The 22,645-nt window shown below is 31.9% G+C and overlaps 3 protein-coding genes across 3 annotated transcripts; 1 reads left to right on the top strand and 2 right to left on the bottom strand.

Annotated features, from left to right (window-relative positions):
- The first annotated feature begins 601 nt into the window (after positions 1 to 601).
- On the top strand, positions 602 to 11,092 carry LOC105836663 (SWI/SNF complex subunit SMARCC2). The gene is made up of 11 exons (XM_012680853.3): positions 602 to 1,076; positions 1,667 to 1,786; positions 1,866 to 1,979; positions 2,966 to 3,330; positions 4,529 to 4,753; positions 4,830 to 5,122; positions 5,868 to 6,174; positions 6,275 to 7,035; positions 7,143 to 7,453; positions 7,586 to 8,066; positions 10,298 to 11,092. The coding sequence occupies exons 1-10, from the start codon at positions 960 to 962 to the stop codon at positions 8,057 to 8,059; spliced, it is 3,087 nt and encodes a 1,028-aa protein (XP_012536307.1). The 5' UTR covers positions 602 to 959; the 3' UTR covers positions 8,060 to 8,066; positions 10,298 to 11,092.
- On the bottom strand, positions 9,181 to 13,673 carry LOC105836666. Its single transcript, XM_012680857.3, has 4 exons — positions 13,020 to 13,673; positions 11,267 to 11,597; positions 10,282 to 10,487; positions 9,181 to 9,539 (listed from the first exon to the last, which is right to left on the bottom strand). Exons 1-4 carry the CDS (start codon positions 13,544 to 13,546, stop codon positions 9,308 to 9,310), a joined length of 1,296 nt encoding a protein of 431 aa, XP_012536311.1. The 5' UTR covers positions 13,547 to 13,673; the 3' UTR covers positions 9,181 to 9,307.
- Positions 13,674 to 13,956: 283 nt separating this feature from the next.
- LOC105836665 (protein PTCD3 homolog, mitochondrial) lies at positions 13,957 to 19,370 on the bottom strand. The gene is made up of 10 exons (XM_012680856.3): positions 19,342 to 19,370; positions 18,698 to 18,815; positions 18,402 to 18,599; positions 17,234 to 17,487; positions 17,039 to 17,147; positions 16,306 to 16,642; positions 16,024 to 16,229; positions 15,306 to 15,644; positions 14,252 to 14,476; positions 13,957 to 14,183 (listed from the first exon to the last, which is right to left on the bottom strand). Exons 1-10 carry the CDS (start codon positions 19,368 to 19,370, stop codon positions 14,025 to 14,027), a joined length of 1,974 nt encoding a protein of 657 aa, XP_012536310.2. The 3' UTR covers positions 13,957 to 14,024.
- Between the last annotated feature and the right edge of the window lie 3,275 nt (positions 19,371 to 22,645).

The following is a 22,645-nucleotide window of genomic DNA, read 5'->3' as shown; positions in this document are numbered from 1 at the left end:
TATAATATTTTAAAACTTTCCTAAATAAAAGTCTTAAATTATTGGAGGGGGGGGGGGGAATATTCAATTTATTTACTAAAAAGGCTTATCTACAATAAAAGTTCCATAGTCATAAAGTCTTCAAGAACTAACTTGCTCCAAACTCTGATTAACTTAATCGTTGATTAGTCCATTGGAACTGACCAATCGCATTTGTTACGATTGGTCAATTCCAATGGAATAATCGGTCAGTTAAAGTAATCAGAGATGATGAAACCGGTTCTATGTCGACTAAAGGAAAGTGTAATCGCAATGTTTATATAAAATCTTTTTTATTTAACTTATAAATAAAATTTATATTAAATGTTTATATAAAAACACTGTTTATATAAAATTGCTATAAATGCTACAATTATCTCAAAGCGTTTGATTGACCAATCAAAATAAAGAATTTTATGAATTGATCAATTGAAGAATGCTTCGAAGCGTTTGTAGCGTGACTACAGCCTTTATGTTTCTCTTACAACTACTATTGTAAACGAGCCTTAACTTCATGGCGGTGTATGTGAGGACGCATGTCGCGCGTCAGCTTCTCTCTATGTTACCAATAACAGCTAAGTTCACGATGTTCACGTCTATTCATCTGATTACCCGCATGGCGGCCATGTTTTAGGGTGCGTTTATCAATTACCGTGTCTCGCGAGTCGAGTTCAATATTTTCCGATAATTTATTCAAATTTGCATTTGTGTAAAGCGGGTGTCGCGACGCTGTAGAAATTATCGCGCGCCTCTAAACAGAATTTCGCTGTACACAATTAATATCGTGCGCGCGCGCGCCACCATTGTACAGTCGATAATACGCCGCGATGGACGTGCGCCTAGTGTATCCGCAGCCAACTTCAGAGGCGTGTCATGTTTGCGCTCGGCGCGTTGCTTCGTGATCGGGATTGTCACGTTTTGTTGTCGAGAATCTATGAAAAATGTTGTCGCTAGGCCCGAAAAAGGACGGCGGACCCAACGCCAAGTTCTTCGAGGCGCCGGAGGTTCTCACCCAGCTTGACGGCGTTAAGCAGTGGCTGCTCAAGAACTGCAAGAAGGTACGCTCGTACGATTCGTACGAACATCATGGATACCACCCGGCGTCGTAAACTGTTGTTGCGATATCTGCGTGCGGCTTCGCTTCCTCTTTCGCGGCACGCTTCCACTATAGCCGATCACAATTTTTTACCTTGACGATCCTGTGTATCTTTTGGAGCTGTATTTTTTTGAGAAAATAATTTTACAAGGATTCTCGCAACATGCTCCAATGTATTTTTTATACTGACGCGGACGCGAGAAACGTCCCGATGACTATACATAATCGTGAAATTTATTAATCATTTATTAACTATTGCTTGTATGCATATATATATGTATATGTATGATGAAAGCATAGAATTAATAATTATGTACATTATTATCATAATAATTGAATTTTACACACATATATATATATATATATATGTATGTGTGTATAGTATACATACATGAAAATAATAAGTGAGAAATCAACAAAATATTCACAGGAAAGTGCAATCTTGATTATAAAGCAAGATTAGTATTTATACATGGACTTCTATTAATTTTTGATATTAATTGCGCTTATGTGAGTGTATTTGTTTCATTTTTTTTTTGTGATTCTTTGTAGTATGTACAAACGGATCCACCTACTAACAAGAGCTTAGCCACATTGCTGGTACAGCTTCTACAGTTCCAGGAGGACAATCTTGGGAAAAATGTGTCAAAGCCACCTATGACTAGGCTTCCAGTATGTAAAAATATATGCATTACTACGAATAACATTATTTCACGCCTAAATCGATCAACTACAAGTTCAGTTTTTACAGATGAAATGCTTCCTGGATTTTAAACCTGGTGGCGGTGTATGTCAGATATTAGCTACTGCTTATCGTTTTAAGCAGGAGCAAGGATGGCGACGCTTTGATTTTCCTGGTGGAAAAGTAATTGTTCAATTTGTTTATTTTATATACAGTACCTTCCATAAGTTTGGAAACACTATAAAAGTGTGCAATATAAAAAAACACATTGCAATAAAAAAAAGATTAATTTAAATATTTATTTAACGAAAGAAAACAAAAATAAAAGTATATATGTACATCGCATGTACATATTAACAGATAGTCTTGTAGAAGAATTTCTATTAAATTTAAGACTCCTCAAAGTAACTATGTTGTTTTAAAAGGCTTTAAAGAAAGCTATCTTACATATTCTGGGCATCTGCATGCAATGAATCAACTTTCAAGAATTCAGTCGGAATATATTTCTTGTTAAAGAACTTCCTAAAAGTGCATCTTTCTCACGATTTGAAATAATGATCTGATATATTTTTATGTATAAGTGCTGCAAACGTTCTAACTATAATTATTTATCGTCATTTGAACATCTTATGATTTATTTATACTAAAAACTTGCACAGAACATTATGACTATTTATTATCTGTAAAACGTACAGTGTTTCTAAACTTATGGAGGAATACTATACATATTTTAGAGAAATATCTCTACATATGCTTTTCCATTTATCTGAAAGTGAGACTGAATCACTCAGTAATGTGAGTATTTTATGCTCGGATAGACATCATTACCCAGTGATTTAAAGAAACATGCAAGTTGATGCTTATTTTAATGATAAAATTATCTTAATATATAACCTCACTTCTAAAGTGAGTATGTGAGACTCAGTAAAGCACACAGTTTTGAAATTGCTCAGATTGTAGGAAAAAACTATTGAATCTCACTTGTGAGAATGCAAAAGAAACGTGCATTTAACTGAGTTATGATGTCACAAGTGAGAATTATCTGAGTTTTGATGTAAATGGAAAGCAGCAATAGACATTACATAGACTCTTTACATAGATAATTTTTACATCTTAAGGATTGTGTGAAGGATTAACTTTTATTGATTAATGAATAACTGTTATTGCAGTCGGGATCTCGTATGGATCGTACGATGGACATGCTTGTGGCGGCGGAACGTGCTTTAATACAGAATAGATGTATGACTGTACCAAGTATTTTCGTGAGAGCGGACGTTGACAAGAACACAGCTACAAAAGTAAAAGATGTAGTTAGAAAGCATCAGGGGACTGTCGTGGAGAACGAGGCAGATGCTACACACATCATCTATCCACAAGTGGATCCATTGGAAGAGGAATACGCGCGACCCTGCATGAGACGCGAACGATCGGTTCTAATCCATTGGTACTACTTTCCAGACAGTTATGATTCATGGCTGGCAGTGGATCTTCCGTGGGAATATCCCGAAGGGACTTACACAAACACAAATTCAAGGTGCTAGATATTTGATAATCTTTTAATTACAGGTGTGCGAATAGCTCAAATTGAATCACAGTAGATTTGATTCATTTTCGAATTTAAATAGTTCGAAAATATTGAATTATTGATAATTCGATTTTGAATCGATCATCTATTTTGATTGTTTCATTTATAATATATTTCTTGCGCAACGAATCTTGTATCAGCGCGTACTATTTCTTGTACTTTATTGTTGGTTTTCAAGACATTTTTTGTTTTTAAATTTTATAAATTATTTAAAATTTGTTTACACACGATAAACAATTGTTTTCAATTAAAATCGTTTAAATTTGTTATATAAATTTCAACATTTTATAGGTTTGCATTATAATTCTATATGATTTAAAAAAACTAAAATAACTTATATTTTCTTAATAAAGTGCACAAAAGTATTATCACTTTGATAGTAACGTTGTAATTTGTACAATATGTATTCAATGCTTATTTATTAGAATAAAATCCCTATCATCTAATATTGTAAATTTTTACTTAGCACATTATTTTTAAATAACTATCTTCTAAAATTTAATTTTCTGATTTATTGAAAAGAATTATGACAACATTCTTGAAAATACTTTATTACATTTAATAAAGTATTTATAAAATAATAAATTAGCATGTAATTAATTCATGTTTGAATCAAAGAGATTCAATTTCATTTGATTTGACATGAAAATTTCAGATTCAATGCAATTTGATTTTGAACATACTATATCAAAGATTAGATTCAATTTGATTCAATCTCAAATGCTTAATTCGCACATCTTCTAATATAAATTAATCTTTGGACACATTGGATCCAATGGACCCATAAATTAATTTTGGCAATATATATTTTTGGCGTTAATTTTTAAGAATTTTTTAAATTACTAAGTTAACTGAATTTTGACTTTAAAACAATGTTGATATATTCTAGAAATATTAAAGTTTATTCACAAATTTACCTATTTTAACATTATTTACGGTTTAGAAACATACATCTGTATGAAAACTGTGCTACAATGGTCCAATGGACCTATTGTAACAACTGAGGATTAAATTAAAATGGAAATTACTTGACACAATTGATCAATGTAATAGGTTGAAAGCTGCAAAATGCTTGATTCTATTTAATATACTTAAGTCATATGTAAGTACACTAGATTAAATATTAAATTTTATTACTATTCTTTAGATCAATGTATAAAGTATCGGCTACATGGGCGTTAGACTTGGATCAATATAATGAGTGGATGAACGAAGAAGATTACGAGGTAGACGATAACGGGCAGAAAAGAGTACATAAATACAGGCTCTCGGTGGAAGATTTAATGGCGCAGCCATCTCATCCGCCACCCGCAAAGAAACCTAAGAGGAAACGATCGCCCAGCCCGCCTCCGAAGCTCGGTAAACGTAAGAGGTATGTATTTAACAACAGATTTAAATTTCAAATAGAACCTTGCTCACTTTTGATTTTGTACGTTGTCGTCTTACAGTAGCAGAGCACCGTCGGGTATTCAAAGCGCTTCTTCCGCGTCATCGGCAACGGCACCGAAGAAATCACGTGGTGGCGAGGAAGAAGAAGATTTAACTCAGGGAATGGACGATCCTCCTGCAGAACCCCGTATCGTCGAGGTGGTCGCTACGCCGACGAATCCACCGATTGCGGGTCAAGGTAATGCAACAACGGGTAACTCCACGTTGACGTCTACCGGTAGCAAGAAACAAGACAGCGAGCTTCAACCTCTCAAATCTGGCAACTTGACCGATCTTGATGAACAAATGGAAGGTATGCAAAAAAATCTAGATAATTAAGACTCCTGCTGACTCGATGGCCAGGTCCGCGTTAGAGACTTGATTCTAAGTGATGAAAAAAATCACATTTTATATATTAATACAAAATATATACATTTTATACATTCAATGAATGCGTGAAAAATGATACGTTAAAAACTGATATATTTGTGCAACGTACAATATTATTTTTTAGTGCAATGTTTTTATATTTAAAATAATTATTATAGTCCTAAAATATACGAAGACTCTCATTTTGTTACAATTTTATATGTAAAAGCAAATATTTTCTTTGGAAACTATCAGATGCCTTATTTTTATTCTTGATTAGGTGTAATTGAATTTGATTTATATATTCATATATTTATTAATCAATTATATATATATATATATATATATATATACATTTATTTATTTATTTATTTATTTATTTAAACAGATTGAGAGTTCTTGATACATTTTATAAATCTGTTTTATCAATTATATATATATATATATATATATGATACTTTATATTGAAAAATATTTTTATTTTATGTACGTTGCAAGAATTTTCATGGTGTATTTTCTCGCTTCTGACTCACTTCATCAATCCAAGATGGCTGCAATGAGTGAACAGGAATCTTAAATTTAGGTCGGTGGTGTAATATAATGCGACACATATTAACAACATCAGATCAATAAAAAATTTTCAAGTTATCTGATAATGTAATGAATTTTGAACTGAAAATTGTCGATAGATAAAGGAAGCTCCCAAGGAGGCCAAGATAGAGAGGAGAGAGATACTAGTAAAGAAAGGGGTGAAAGCGGCAAAGGCGACGAACCGGAAGATAATGTGACGGAACAAACGCATCACATCGTTGTTCCCAGCTACTCCGCCTGGTTTGATTACAATTCAATTCACACCATAGAGAAGCGAGCTCTATCGGAATTCTTTAATGGCAAAAATAAGTCCAAGACTCCGGAAATTTATCTTGCGTATCGGAATTTTATGATCGACACTTATCGATTAAATCCAACGGAATACATTACTTCGACTGCCTGCAGGTAATTTACGTAATATGCCTAATTTATATTATACATGTAAAATTTACGGTTTTATCATTGAATAAAAAGAGTATCTTTATACATAAAAATATTTTTATAGGCGGAATTTAGCCGGAGATGTATGCGCGATTATGCGCGTGCACGCATTTTTAGAACAATGGGGACTCATTAACTATCAAGTGGACGCAGAATCTAGACCGACGCCAATGGGACCTCCACCAACATCGCATTTCCACGTTTTGTCGGACACCCCGTCTGGTTTGGCACCAGTCAATCCAAATCCGCCGAAAACACCGCAACCATCCGCCGCCAAGATGTTGCTCGATTTGGAGAAGAAACCGGCGAGTGTAACAGGCGGCCTAGGCACAGAGGAGAAAGTTTCGGCGGGCGCGATGGCAAACTTTGGTTTGAAAATCGACCAATATTCGAGGAAGCCGGCAGTGCTAAAGAACAAACAAGCAGCGGGTGCCACGCGCGATTGGACAGAACAGGAGACGCTTTTACTATTGGAAGGATTGGAATTACACAAGGACGATTGGAATAAAGTATGCGAACACGTAGGTTCGAGAACGCAGGACGAGTGTATCTTGCACTTTTTACGTTTACCTATAGAAGATCCGTACTTGGAAGAAGGCGGACCCGAAGGATTGGGCCCCTTAGCTTACCAACCGGTACCATTCTCGAAAGCTGGTAATCCTGTTATGAGTACAGTCGCCTTTCTTGCGTCGGTCGTGGATCCTAGAGTAGCCGCGAGTGCGGCAAAGGCGGCTATGGAAGAATTTGCCGCGATAAAAGATCAAGTGCCAGCTGCTTTAATGGATCAGCATTTAAAAAATGTTCAAGCTAGCGCCAATTTAGATGGTAATGCTTCTAACTGTATATAAATTAAAAACTAGTAGCTTATTTTTTAAGGCAATGCGTTTTAATCTAGGAAATAAATGTTGATTTTTAAATATATTTTTATACAGGTAAATTCGATCCAGCGGCAGGATTAGCACAATCGGGTATTGCTGGCACAGGACCACCTGAACCGCCTGACGATACAGCGACTTCCACTGCAACTCCGTCCGTATCGGCAGGTGCAGCTAGTTCTCCTCATTCCACAGCGCCGACTCCTGAAGCGAAAAAAGAAGACCAAGATAAGTCTAAAGACGCTATGGAAGTCGAACAATCTCAGGTAGATGTTACGAAGAAAGAAGATGAATCGAAAGAAGGCGAAGAGGACGCAAAGCCAACCACTGATCCAGAGGCTGCAGAAGCGAAAGAGAAGAAAGACAAAGTAAGTGTCACAGTGATGTGAATTAATTTACATATAAAGTAAAAAATATTACATATATTATAAAAGATAATATCAAAATTTCTAGATAATTGATGAATATTATAAATTTAAGTTAAATTTTTTCTTTTACAGGTCGTAAGAGACGCTCAGCTCCAATCTGCGGCGGCTGCAGCGTTAGCTGCCGCAGCTGTTAAAGCCAAACATTTAGCAGCTGTAGAGGAACGTAAGATCAAATCATTGGTTGCGTTATTAGTTGAGACGCAGATGAAGAAACTGGAGATCAAACTGCGTCATTTCGAGGAATTGGAAACTACGATGGAGCGAGAGCGTGAGGGTCTTGAGTATCAGCGACAACAGCTTATTACTGAGCGGCAACAATTCCATCTCGAGCAACTGAAGGCAGCTGAATTCAGAGCACGTCAGCAAGCCCACCAGCGATTGGCTCAACAACAGGAACAACAGCAACAACAGCAGCAGCAACAACAACAACCTCAACAACATCCACCTTGGCAACCACCCGGTGCACAACAACAGCAACAGCCACCAAGTCCGCAGGCTCAGCCGCAACAACAGCCACCATCGCACACGCCACCGCAGCAGACATAACTCTTTCGTGAGTTTGAATCATTAAGTAGTTAACCAAACTTTTTATAGTTTGTATAACACAGCATTAACGGTGCTGCTTAAATCCTCTTCCTCATTTCTCCACTTTTATTCAATAACAATTATTTGTTATCAAATTATGGTTGCTTTCACAATATAAAATACGTATTACGTATACAGGGTGTCTTGCATAAGGTATGAAGTACTTCATGGAAAGATATACGGGATCAAGGTGAACATAAAAGTCCACTATAATTTTTGGATATCTCCAATGATAGCCGAGATATTAATTTTTCAAATTATACGAATGAGAGCGCTTTCCTCGGCGCGTTCTCATTCGTACAATTCGAAAAATTAATATCTCGGCTATCATTGGAGATATTCAAAAACTTTTATGTTCATCTTGCTTCCGTCTATCTTTCCATGAAGTATTTCATACCTTATGTAAGACACTGTATAGAATAATTTCACATTTTCGTTTTGAGACACTTTAGTTTGCAAGAGTTTCTCTGTATTTTTTATTTCTATTATATGGATATACGTATTAAGTAATGGGAAGAAATTATCTTCTTTTATTAGAGTATTTATTACCACAAAAAGAAACGATAAAAACTAAAATTTTCAAGGAATTAATTTTTATTATTTTCTTAAAAACCTAAAATTTTTATTAATATTCAAGAAAATTTAAGGAACTTTCTTAATTTTAAATTTTATCTTTTGTTTTCTAATAAAATTATTTCTTATAATTTACAAATTTTTATAAAGAAATGAATGACAATAGAATACGTCATTTTAAATTGGCTTTGTGTGCTCAATTATCTTTCGACTTTTGTACTTTCAACTAAAACCATATACTGCGGCACATTACGTGCCATATTTAATTTGTATTATTTCTCTTAATATTTTTCATATTTAATATTCAAAACTCAAGTTCGTTATGATTGTATGTATGGCTAAGAACATTAAAAGGTATAATAAAATAAATATACCAAAGTTACATTAAAAAATTCTCTAACACTGAAATTTTCAATAAAATGTCTGAAAAATCCGAAAATTTTTAGAACATTTCTTAACAAAATTTGAATAAATGCCCTGCTCATGTACTTAATAAAAAAAAATAAAAATTTTTCGTAAAACGAATTTTATCACTTTTTCAATGATACATCATAAGAGCATTATAAAACATGTACACACTTGATAACATTATACGTATTATTACATATATTGTTGTTGAATAATGTGACATCTGATCTACAAAGCTTCGTTGTCTATTAATTCCAACACTAAGTCAGTCATGAGTCGGGCACATTCGGCGCCTCCGGGTGGCGGTGCTCCTGCGGTATTGTGTTTCTCCTCATTAGTTTCTGAGCTACTGGTTTCGTACAAATTCGGTGCTTCGTCACTAGCACATGTGCTAATCGGTAAAATGTCCAATGCTAATCCCAATCCGAATCGTCCGCATCTCCGCATTTCTTCCTTTAATCTGTAATCGTTGAATAGGTAATAATTATTGAAAAGATAGGCAAACCAGATCCTAAGTCTATATGTACATATATTTAAACTTGGAATAACGAATATTTAAGAAAATTGTGTGTGTGTGTGTGTCTGCGCGCGCGCGTGCGTGTATGTGTGTAGAATTAAATAATTGGAGCAAATAAGTTCTTTGCCTAAACAATAAATTATTTCTGAAATATAAATAGTAAATTGTATTGTAGTTTTTAAAACTAAAAATAATAATTAGGCTCTGGTAATTCAATTAAAACAAGAAGGATAATAAGCCAATAAAAGCCAGTGCAAAATATGTATATGTGAATTAATTTTTGTTTATTGTTAAATATGCTTAAACGCGTTGCAACGCAATGTAATACGTAATGCGCAGACATTTCGGTTTGAGTCCTCTTCAATGCTAATACATATTTTAAAGTTGTCTCTGATTATAGTTATGTCATTTTAATGGTGTGAAGTTGTTTATATTGTAAAAGGTTTGTCAATTAAGACGATCGAGTTTTTTTTTCCGAAGTAAAAAGTTTTGAGATACGGATAATGTGTTGGCTGGCTGTTAACATTACGAGTCTCTCTTTGTAAATGTCAAAAAACAAAATTAACATATTTAACAATAAACAAAAATTAATTCGCACACACATATCTTGTGCTGGCTCTTATTGGCTTATTATCCATATTATAGCTTTGTTGCGTCCATGATTGAGTCTCGGCATTTTACTTACAATTCCCACATGATAGATGGATCTTTCGGCGGCTGTTCCGGATTGAGGACGCGCAAGGAAGACATCAGATTGGAATGATAGTGTTGAAGAAGCTGTGTCATGTAAGCCCGCCTAACAACACCACTTGTGCAGCAATACAGCAAGTTTGCAAGATCAAGAGCGAGTGAGCCGACCCGCGTCAGTTGAAAATCGACTAGATAAACGGCCTGCAGAAGCACAGTATTAAAAATCAAGTGTAACAAGTTTTGCAGTGAAATACATCCCACATTCGTGCCAGCCATTGTCGGTCTCGAATGTGATTTATAGATCGTAACGCGGGGTAAATATTCTTGCATCGTATATCTAGCGGTATTTTTTTGTGAAATACAATAGCAATTTCACAAGTCCTATTGTACATTTTTTGTGAAATAATTATTTGAAATTATTTTGCCCAGCGTTAAATCAGCATAAGTGGGAAATCAAGTGATTGAAAGAGAATTAAGTACGAGTGTGTAAAATGTATATTATTTTTGTTTTTCAGATTTTTCTTTACTTTCGGCTATTATGTAATTTTATTACAATTTTTCTAAAAGTTGACAGTGCCGAAGTTAATTTTAATTAAATAAAATTATACATAATGCAAGAATCTTTGCGATCTGCTCTACAGATTTAGATGTGATCTTTTGCTAAACTGGAGTCTTTTTAATAAGATCGCAAATGGAAGAAACATTTGAATCACACACATATAGACACACTCACACCATATAGACACATACATACACACAAGAATCTTATAAATTTATATAATAAAAGAGTGTATGGAACAACAAAAGTGGTTTCTTTTGTTTCGTTTTTTCGTTAGAAAATATCTGAAGAAAAAGATAATATCTTCATCCGATGGTACTCGTATTTCGTTGAACACGTGCGTTTTTTGTAGATATTACCAGACATGCAGTGTATATTGCGGTTTTCTAATTTACATTTCTTACTAAAATAAAACATTCACCTCTGTATCTGAGGTTGGTTCATCCTGAAAGAGAAAATTGTTGGTCCAGCAATCACCGTGGCAAAATACAGAGAGAGGTCCTTGCGCGGAGACGAGTTCACTCATAGTACGGAAAAATACGTTCTCGTCTAGAAAAGCTTGCAGCTTCGTCATTACCTCTTGTCTTTTGTAGTCCATATGAGAAGGAAGCGCTTCAGACACCATCGTGATGGCGTTATTTGCAGCCACGCGATAATACTGACGGTACCAATCTTTGTTATCCCGTCGAAATAAAGTTTCTTGTATACCTTGATCATGTTCCGGATTCGTTAAATTTGCAAACTGTTCCGGCCTAAAGAGTAACATCTTTTTGCATTAAAATTAGAAAGTAAGCGAAATAATTTACGTATGCAGAAAAAGAAAGGACGATAGATTGATTTTGATCTCCAAAAATGTAAGTAATAACGCAATGTTTTTTTATAATTTTTGAAACATTAAATCTGATTCTGGCTTTTAAAGTTTCAATTTTTTTAATTGTCGAGAACGTTTTTCCAATATGGGAATCAACATAAAACTTAAAACTAATCTACAATATGCAGTTTAGTTTCTGTTTCTTTCTTTTTGCCTATTGCATTTTTAGAGTAGCTTAGGGCCACTTGCACCAAACTCTGATTAATTTAATCGTTGATTAGTCCATTGGAATTGACTAAACGCATTTATTAATTTTGCTTAACAATAAATACGATTGGTCAATTCCAATGGACTAATCAACGATTAAGTTAATCAGAGTGTGGTGCAAGTGGCCCTTAGACAACTCTTCGCGTACTATTTATCGAAATTTGCGAGATAAAAGTTAATAAACTCGCAAAGAAACAAGAAATACGATTGATAAAATAGTGCGTAAAAATGCGAAAAATGGGTGAAAAATAAAAACAGAAAGCAAAGAGTATATTATATATAGTCTTCAAACATCTATTATCGTTAATTATTATTGAAATTGAGTTTTATGAATATATTAATTTGTATTTTCCTACTAACAAAACATGCTCTTATCTTTAATAGTTCATGTTCTGCTTGATAAAAAAAATTAAATTAATAAAAGCAAAGGTATTATCAATGAGAAATGTTAAAGCTTAACTGTATGTCACTTGAGATCATTGTTTACGTCTTTCAAGAACTTCCTCCTAGAGCATTTTGTATTCAATTAACAGTATTTTATTACTACTAAAATTATGAAATTTACAAAAAACATTTTTTTACACTAAGATAGACTTTGGCGCGTAAAAATATTGTTTGCACAAATCTTGCAATAAAGTGGACTTTGACCGAATAAGGACTTCTTCATTTATTACTTTTGTATTCAAATCTTTTGGTCACTTTTCGTCAATTTTCGCTTAACGTTATTTTATTTTTAATTTTACTATAATTTTACACGTTTATTAAAAAGCTCCATTCTAATAATACCTTTATGCTGATTTTACTTTATTAGTTATCTGGTTTTACTACCCAACAATACTTGATACTTTTCTAACAAATAATTTTTGTAAAGATCAGAATCAGAAGGGTAGTTAAAAAACATTGTTTTTACTTGTCATCTACGAGCCAAAATTGACCTATTTTATTCATTCTTTCTTTTGACATTTTAATTTTTAATATCAGTTACAATGGTTCTCAAACATTTAGTATGCTTCTAGAAAAACTTGATTAATCGTCTCGAATTATTTAGAATAAGTATTCATTTCTATAAATATAATTAAAGATTAGACATACTTACCTGAATTCTTTTAATGTCAAGCTAAGAGCGTGAAAGCCCGCTAGAGCCTTCAACACGTGCTCTAAATTTTCCACCGTCAATCCTTTCCGTCTATCTGCCATCTTAAAACCTCTCTGTCTCAGATCTTCCATAGCAATAAGATTAGCTCTAGCGGCGTAGATCTTAGGTACTCCACTGAACACTCTTCTACCATTCATTTGTAGTCTGTTCAGCGCGGGCCACACATGCTTGTAAAATACGACTTCATTCCTGAACAGTAACTCGCTCTTGAACGCCTCGCGACGTTTCTTGGATTCTGGTAATATCTTGTAAATGATGGCACACTCGTAATTGATGTATTCCTCGTTTTTCAACAGCTTGCGCCCTTTTGCTCGGACTCGATATAACATCGAAGTATAGTTATCTCCTCTACCCGATCCTGGTTCTTCTTCTAGACTGTCAATTTCAACATTGGGCTCATCCTTAATAATTAATTCACGGATATCATCGAGCACGAGTCTATTGCTATTATCGCCGCTGCTGTCCATTCTTAAGACGAAGATCTTGCCACAACTGCAATCTCTACGACAATATTTCCGATGATATCTTGTCTATTTTTTCGGGTGCAGTCAACTTCAACATCCTACACTTTATGATAGACCGGAGAGTTGTGCCGACTGACGCAGGAAATGGGTATTTGAGCTGCTGGAGCGATTGGAGGGTTGCTGCCTCCCACTGTTAACTGCCTCCCACTGATTTAATTCATTAATGATTTACGCCCCCCTCTAAGAGACAAGGACATTGATACGTGTCAATCATAAGTCTCATCATTTAGATTCCCTGCTTTGATTCTTCGAAAGGCGGACGCGAGTTCATCGCGCAGCATATAGAATAATGATAATAAGCTTTCTTTGAAATTTAGATATGTCAGTTTTGTACAAAAGAAGAATATGTAATATTTAAATGTTTTTAAAAAGACTTCTATATTTTCTATATTTTATAATACATACTTTATATTTCGAACAACTAATTCTCATTAGAGATTTGTAATTGAAGAACGTCGTTACCCACTAAACTAATTAATATATTTTCCTGAGTAGAAGTAAGGGATATGGTGTTTTGTAACTTTCTAGCCATTTCAGTAGCTCCCTCTAGATTATGGAAAGTGACATATTCCAGGATTGTCTAGAAGCAAATGCAATGTTGTAATAAGTCAATAATATTAATATTTAACGTAAAAAATATACACTTACGAAAATCGCTGGCACGTGTCCTTGTGTTAAACACAGTTCAAATATTTCCTTTATATGTTCTGTTGTAATGGTTTGGTTATTTTTGATCAAGTGCGGCGAACGAACTAATGACGAAATAATTTCTACAGCTTTGTCAAAATTATTTCCACGTAGCAACAGTACTATGATGTTGCCCATCACCGTGTTAGGTACCAAATAGTGTTGTATTCTTTTAGTATTCTGAGTCTGTGTTAAAAAGTAAAACACTTTATTGTTTCAATATATCTCATTATAAAAATAAAATTCCACAACTAGCCATTTAACAATAGATTCCACTTAATTTAAAATCGATTTGATTCTTCTTCACTGCATATACCTCGAATATTATGGTATTTACTATCAAAAATATCATGAAAACATGGAATTTTCGCGGAATTTGTTAATATTCAGAAGAGGTTTTACTTTTAAATTTAAATTATATCTCTTTTCTGACAATTTTTTAATTTTTTTTCTTGATAATGTAAAATCGTTTAACAATAGCTATGGCATATACATTTACGAATATTATCTCACGATTCGTGGATTTTTATTTAAAATATTAGTGCCAATAAGAAAACAAACTTTCTAAATTGACGTGCGTTTAATCATCTTTCGAATTTTGTATATCTTTCAGTGAGTTACATTCACATACTGATAGATCATTATGTCATATTTAATTTATATTATTTCTTTTTAGTGTTTTTCCCCAAATTTATTATTCAAAGCTCAAGTGACTTTTTAACAGTTCGATTAAGGAACATTAAAAGCAATAATAAAATAAATTTATTTCGAAGCTGCTTTAAAAAAAATTCTAATATCTGGAAATATAAATAAAATTCATAAAAAATCTGGAATTTCTGAAATTCAAGGAATTCTTTTACGAAATTTAAGTTTGAGATATTAAAACACCTTGTATTAATGTATTAATACTTATTAAAGTAAAAATTTATCTTAAATTCGTTGGAGAATTGGTTATTAAATGCAAACTGTGAGATAATGTTTTGTATCATTATGAAAATATAATAATTTGAATTACTTGTATGTGATCCCACATGGCGACCGCCATCCCCGCGAATTGCGCATTCAACGGAGAATCGGGCGCGGGTTTACAATGTACGCTCATCAAGTGCAATATGTTCTCCAATAACTCTTCCCTGTCCAAATGACCGAACATGACCATGTGCGACCAGAGTTTTGGTATATATTGCGTAGAGGTTTGCGCGGGATGTAATTTAAGAGCCTCCAATATAGCATTCATTACAGCAGGTTCCGGTATAATCACATGAGGTACAAGCTTGCTGTAGAGCTTGAAGAACATCTCAAATTCTTCTGTTGCCAAAATTAACTCCAAATACAGCCGGTAATAGGTATATTCCTGGATCAAAATATTAGCTATATCAAACGCGTAATATAAAATACATAATAAAGTAATTAAATGATGTAATTTCAAGAATAGCAAAACGCACGACGTAATGTAATAATAAGTATCTATCATTTGGAATCTTGTAAAAAAATCACTTTAAGTATTTTAACACTCAGCAAATATAATAAATTCTATCTAAATAAAAATTAAATATATTAAAATATCCATTTAAATTAACCGATTTTCATGAAAATAATGTTAAATTTAAATTAATTCTCTTCTTATGTATTTTTTATATTTTATTACGAATTACACAAAAAAGCAAGATTATATCACAGTGCGTGGTACTTTCTGAATAAATGACATATTAATTTAAGTTAAGAAAACTTACTCTAAAATTGTCGCCGATGAATTTATAGTTTTCATTGGCAAGAAGAAGCTCGTTCACCATTTCACCTGCTTGACGATTACAGAACTGCTGAGACGCCATTTCCATCGCGGTAAGAAAAAAACCAAAATCTGTTTCACTTTGGATAGTAAAGGTCTCTTCTTTCACGGAGTTCAAGATTTTCAGAAAGCTGGTGTATGATCCATCACCTGGTTCAAAGTATAAACTCGTGAACATTCACGATCGGCAAACGAAATCTTTACGATAAAAAAAGAGTGTAATTACCAAATCTTTTTAAAATTAGCAGCAGATAATAATATGTAGTTAATGACGGTTTTAGGTTGAATTTCGCGATATCGGCGAGTATGTTGCGTGTAAAATCTAAAGCTACATGATTGGTTCTTATAACAGTCGCTACTCTGAGAGCGGCATTAAAGGTATGTATGTTTGGAGTGATCCCGTTCGCAGCCATTGCTCTGTATATATCATTTACCGATGGTTTTAATTTATCCTCTACTTGTTTCAGCATTGATATTAGTGACATCATAGCATTATATCCATCGATAGACAACACTATATTTTTTTCCTGACTTTCATTATATAAAAACCAAGCTTTGTCCAGCTAAAATGTCAAACTTTTTTTTAAATTTATAAAATAAAGATGTAAAAAACAAAAATTAGGCAATAAGAGACAGTTAATTGATAGGTATAGTTGATAGGATTCAAATAACATTAAATTTAACTGACTTAATCAATGATTGGACAGCTTCCTAACAATAAAAACATACAATTTACTATAATGTTATAATTTTAATTCTAATCATATTTTTAAAACTGTTATTCGCTGAAGAGTTTCAATCTTAGATTAAAACATACATTTGTTATTGTAAAGTAGTCCAATCATCAGATAAACTTTAATTTTCTTTTTTCTTCTTTTACTTTAACGCATTTTTGTTTCAGATATAAATCCATTTAAATTAAATAGTACTTATAATTGATTTAAGACAAATTATCTTACATTGTAATGTTTAGCCAAACCGCATATCATCGAAGTATATGCAGCGGCTGCCACTACGGGTTCTTGTTCCTTCAAAAATGCAAATAAGACATCGATCTGTGGGCGACTTCTGCAAATTATGATAAAATTCAAAATATTATTTAAAATAAGCAAAGAAAATAGATATTTATCGATAAGGGAAAGATTAATTCTCACATCCAGAGATTCTTCTTGTGTTTCTGGTTAAATCTGTACCAACGAGTCTCCAACAATTCGTCGCTGGTTTGTTCACTATTATTGTAAAAACACAATAATTCCAAAAGTGCCTGTTTCGTTGGTGTTGTTATCTCGCCTTTTAATAAATCGTATATTGTGATAGAGTTGGAAACGTGACCATTCGATATCTCATATAACAGTGTTTCCTCTGTCACTTTGCTTTCCTCTGTATAAATAGGAGGTGGTACAAATGCCTATAAAACAAGTGTAATATAAAATGCTGACTAACTAAACTTGCACATTCATGTTTTCACTATTTCAATTAACTGAAGAACTGTGTGAGAGAATAAACACATACATATATTCCCTTTTTAAATTTTTTAATTGACTTATTTTATAGATCATGTTCCTCTACCTACCTGCTTGTGCGCTTTTCGAGTTTGACTTATAACTTCTTGCATATTCATAATCAAAAAGTGAGATATATGAATTGGCAATTAGATATAGGTTTGAGAAGTAACTCGTTACTTGTAACAAAATTATAATTACTAAATTTACTTTTTTTAATAACTTAATTTTGTTCCTTTCTTTCTATAACTTAACTTAGTTATATCTTTTTGGTAATTAATAACTAATCAATAGTTACTTTTATATATAGTACTCTATATATTTTTCAAACTATTATAAATTACTAATTTAGTTAATATATTTTGGTTTCAAGTTTCTTAAGATAATTATGATTTATCATATATCAAATATGCAACATATGTATCTCAAATGCTTAGTACAATAACTTTTTTAAGTTTAATAAAATAAATTAATAAAGTTAAAAAGAAATTTTTTGTATTTAAATCAGCATAAATATTACAAACAATTAAAAAATACCAACTTGTTACTTTTTAAGAAAAAACTGTAACTGTTACAAATTACTTCTACAAAGTAACTTTCTTAATTGTGCAATGCTTCTAAATAGTGAAATACTTAATTAATGAAAACTTTGAGCATTTTCTAGTAAAAAACACAGTTGATACAGTGTAACACAATGAATAATTTTCATTCTTGTGATTTATCAAATATTTGCTAAATAATGATTAAAAAATTTGCTGTGTTGCACTGTGTCTCTTTGTTTTGCTGGAAAATGTCTATTATACAATTCTACTATAATTACCTTTATTTCAGGCTCTGCTACTTTATGTTGAAATAAATCACGGTGTTCCTGACGAATCCATATTGCAGCTTTCCTTCCAGACTCTTTTGCCAGAGCATAAGAGCGATTTTGTAGATTTGACTGTGGTGTCAAGTAAGGGTCATCGTGAAATTTATAATGTGGTGCCGTATAATCTCTGGATATTGTGCTTTCCAAAGCCTACAAGACAAATCATATATGATACATTGTATGGAAACATCAATCAGAAAAATTTGGTACTTTTAGAAATAATGCAAAGTGTTAATAATTTTATTCACCTTGAGGATGTCTGTCGGACCACGTTCTATTTTGTTTGGAATATGAATATCTGATGAAGATAAAACTGACGTTGAGGTTGTCGATTGCAATCTTACCATCAGCTCCTGGTACAATTTCCTACAAAAGTTCAAAGTAAAATAAAATTAACGAGCTAATACTTACTAGTATTTAATATCTTTCTAGAACTATACATGTGTTTAGAACTATGCAGAAATAAATATATGTTCTTAACCTGTAAGCTTTCTCAAACTGACCAAAACACGAGCTATAAATTTATGAATTAAATATATTACAAAATTTTTTTAGTATAAATTTGTTTTAATTTGTAATAAAAATTATTATTTTATGTTTAGAATATGTCGCAACTATCCATAAAGAAAAATAAAAATACGCCAAAGAAGTCTTACTTAGTACATACTTAGTACAGATATCCGGCTAAATTAGATGATAAATATAACATTTACGTGTATGGAAATGAAATCGATCATATGAAATTATTTCAATTACTACATTTACTTTCTAACATTCCAATTTTGTTTTGAGCACACTCGCGTCGTCAGTGCGTAACAAAATTCGGTAATTTCGCTTGAGAAAATAATTAATCTACATACATATGCTGTGTGAATCGCAATTTATTACATACCTACGCGAAAGTCTCGCTAAAGAGTTCATGGTGCCAGTCGAAGACAGAGGATATTAATTTTTTCTATATTTTCCTTCCCTCAACTTTTTCAACCACAAGTTTGAAGGTTAGATCATTGAAGGGTTAGGTTAGGATAAACGCGACACGCATGCAGTTGATGCAGTGAAAGATGGATTTTCTATCAAATCACCGATAAATAGGATAATTTAACTTTTTGTGTAACAACCAAAATGATTAAATCGCAATTAGATGTATCATAAAATTAACCATATGTACAATTATAAATAAAGTTGAGAAATTTTAATGAATTTATTATAGTATACATTGTACATAATAATTTATTCATTAAAATTTTGAATTGATTTATAATTGTCAGCGAAGCAACATCTGTTAGAAAGAAATTTCAAATAAATTTTGATTGAATGTTTTAAACCAGTAATAATTGTTGCTCTTAATTCGATGTTTTTTTCTCCCCTCCTTGTGTCAAATAATAAAACAACAATTAATTTATCCTTGTTAATAAAATAGCTAATGACATGGATTTAATAAGTTAAATTGGTTAAATTGTAATCGAAGTTATTTTGATCAGGAAAAGCTATGGTATTCGAAATTAATACATTTTTATATAGATTCATATAGTTTTCTATTAAAATTTCATTTACATAATTTTTCAGAATTTCCGTAATAGTTTTATAAATTTTAGGAAATTTCTCTAATTTTTTATGCAAATTGTAATACTTTTCAGAAATAAAAAGTCTATATTTTTTCTAGAATTAATTCTTCATATACATATATGTAAATTTTGAAATATTTTATTTCTGAGATTTATTTTCATTTCTTATGAAATCTTATATGTAATTTGAAAATTTGAAGTAATTTTTAGATACAATATACTTTTATTATTTGTTATTTATTATAATGAGAAATCTAGAATATTGTACATATATGAACAATTCTAAGAAAAAAATATAAATAATTTTCTCAATTTTTCAAAAAATTATTTTAATTTATATAAAAATTCCGAAAACAATTTGCCAGAGTTTATATGGTTTAATTTTAAATAGATAAGAAAAAACAATAAAAAAACAGTCTATTTAAAAATATCAGAAAATAAAGTAATAAAATAATAACGAAATATCTCTGTTACCGAATCGAATAAACGCGCAGTCATGAATAACTTTTTTTTAAGCGGTATTATTATTTCGATACACACATTATTTATAATTAGAGTTTTTTACAAATAAATAAAAATAAATAAAAATTGTAATCGTTATAAAACTTTGTGTTCGAGATGTTTTTAGCTTACAACTTGTACGGTTACTTTAAATTTTGGACATTTAATGATCTGAAACTAAAAAAAAAGTGAATAATCTATTTTTCAATTTGGTTATTGTTGAAACTAGCGGAATTAAGATATATTAATTTTTTCATTTTATTTAAATTCTAACGCGCAAGCACAAAACTGTTCGGTTTTTACAGCAATTTTGCATAAATACAATTTTTTCACACCTTAAAATTATTGAATATTTCGTTTCTTATGATCTTAATTCTAACGATAACCGATTATATAAGAATTAATAATTTTATTCATTTTCTTGTCTCTAATGACACTACGGTTTACATTTTATGAGCTGTAAAGACAATGCGTGTTTGAATACATATTTGTATAATTATTATCAATATCATTTTTATTTTTTACTACAAAAACTTCTAATTATGGATAAAATGTGTATTATGTGTAAAAAAAAAACAATTTAAAAGAATCGTCAACAAACTTTCCCCAAAAAATCTCGAAAAAAAAAACATTCCAGTGTGTTTATTATGCTTGCTGCGTCAAAATAATAAAAAAAACATGTGAACGTGATCGATAATGTCACTCTGTCAGCTTTGCTCTTGTTAGCGCTTCTCTGTGCAACTGCACTGCGTGATGTTAGTTCCACCTGGCCTGTAATGCATTTACAAGGTATCGACGCGGATCAACCCCGGCTGGTTTACGTCAATCTCGTAGCGCAATGGGACATCTGGTCGGTTGCCTATCCGCAGGCTCTCGTAACGGAAATGTATATCGCGTAATGTGCACGGGGTGTCCCTTTCTGTTGCATGGTTTTGATTAGTAAGGGTAATCTGATCAAAACTTTTTATTAAATAATCGATGATTTTGTTACCTAATAATTTTAATAATATGGATAGAATTATTGAATTCTGTTGTACGCAATTAGTTGAATTTATCATTGATTAAATCATATCCAAATTGCAATTTGGCTAAGGTCACCCTTAGGTCCGGCATTTTATCCGAGTACATTCAAGTTTTGATATATTTCGGGTGCGTTCGGGGAGACGCTATTAGCGCTACCAGCATCAATCCATCTTCATTACTCATTAAAAGTAGAACAAGGATAAACTGATGCTGATAGCGCTAATAGCGTCTCCCCGAACGCACCCTTCAAATATTAAAATCCACTTTCCAATTTGTCAGTGTCAGAATTTAAGATGAAAATTCTATTCATAATTTTATATGTAAAGAACAAAAATATTTAAATTAAACTAATTTTTAAAAATACATAATAGTGAGTGTAAAAAGTGCAGAGAATATTTTTTTGAAACGTCGTTTTTTATACATAATACCTACTTTTATTTAAAACAATTTGTTAAAGGAAAAACTATGACAGCCCAAAAAAGTTGTCTCCGTGAAATTTTTTTGTGAAAAAGAAATTGTATGAATTTATTTATTTATTTATTCAAAGTACATATATATTCTTACATATATGTTAATATCTAATATTATTGTTTGTGGTTTCAGTGTATAATACAATGTATCTTCGTAAAACATAATGAATGCAACGCTCGTATTGAATGAAATCTCTGAAATCAAAATTTTTTACGAGTGACTGTACGAGTGTAGTTTCAATTAAGCGTACATTAAAAAAAAAAGTAATATATTCAATAAGATATGTTATTGCGGGTTGCCAATTACAGATATACTCAATACAATAATATATGTTATTGCAGTATCAACATTGTACTTGCATTAATAGCAAATATTATTGTATTGAGTATTTTATGTAGTTGGCAGCCCGCAATCACATATGTTATTGGCTATATTACTTTTTTTTCTGTGTAAGTATTTTTTGAAATAGTAATTTTTAGCAAAATGCCACCATTAAACAAAATTTTGCTATTTAGCGAAAAAATGACTACTTTTTCAATTATTCTTCAAAAACTAATTATCTATTTTTTAAAAAATCCTACGCGCTTAACAATTTTATTATAAATATTCTGTCTAAGCTTCCATGAAGTTATTTGA

Source organism: Monomorium pharaonis, chromosome 1 (genome assembly GCF_013373865.1).
Source record: "Monomorium pharaonis isolate MP-MQ-018 chromosome 1, ASM1337386v2, whole genome shotgun sequence".
Classification (NCBI taxonomy): Eukaryota; Metazoa; Arthropoda; class Insecta; order Hymenoptera; family Formicidae; genus Monomorium; species Monomorium pharaonis.
This window is presented reverse-complemented; position numbering and strand designations above follow the sequence as displayed.

Excerpts from the sequence above, each read along its gene's own strand:
- LOC105836663 (XM_012680853.3), top strand. The coding sequence starts at position 960 with ATGTTGTCGCTAGGCCCGAAAAAGGACGGCGGACCCAACGCCAAGTTC. Across the intron at positions 6,175-6,274 it reads ATTACTTCGACTGCCTGCAG|GCGGAATTTAGCCGGAGATG; the intron begins GTAATTTACGTA and ends ATATTTTTATAG. Across the intron at positions 7,454-7,585 it reads CGAAAGAGAAGAAAGACAAA|GTCGTAAGAGACGCTCAGCT; the intron begins GTAAGTGTCACA and ends TTTCTTTTACAG.
- LOC105836666 (XM_012680857.3), bottom strand. The coding sequence starts at position 13,546 with ATGGACAGCAGCGGCGATAATAGCAATAGACTCGTGCTCGATGATATC. Across the intron at positions 11,598-13,019 it reads TTGACATTAAAAGAATTCAG|GCCGGAACAGTTTGCAAATT; the intron begins GTAAGTATGTCT and ends GTTACTCTTTAG. Across the intron at positions 9,540-10,281 it reads CCATCTATCATGTGGGAATT|ATTAAAGGAAGAAATGCGGA; the intron begins GTAAGTAAAATG and ends CAACGATTACAG.
- LOC105836665 (XM_012680856.3), bottom strand. The coding sequence starts at position 19,370 with ATGAACTCTTTAGCGAGACTTTCGCGTAG. Across the intron at positions 17,488-18,401 it reads TAGCAGAGCCTGAAATAAAG|GCATTTGTACCACCTCCTAT; the intron begins GTAATTATAGTA and ends CTTGTTTTATAG. Across the intron at positions 16,643-17,038 it reads GTTTGGCTAAACATTACAAT|CTGGACAAAGCTTGGTTTTT; the intron begins GTAAGATAATTT and ends TTGACATTTTAG.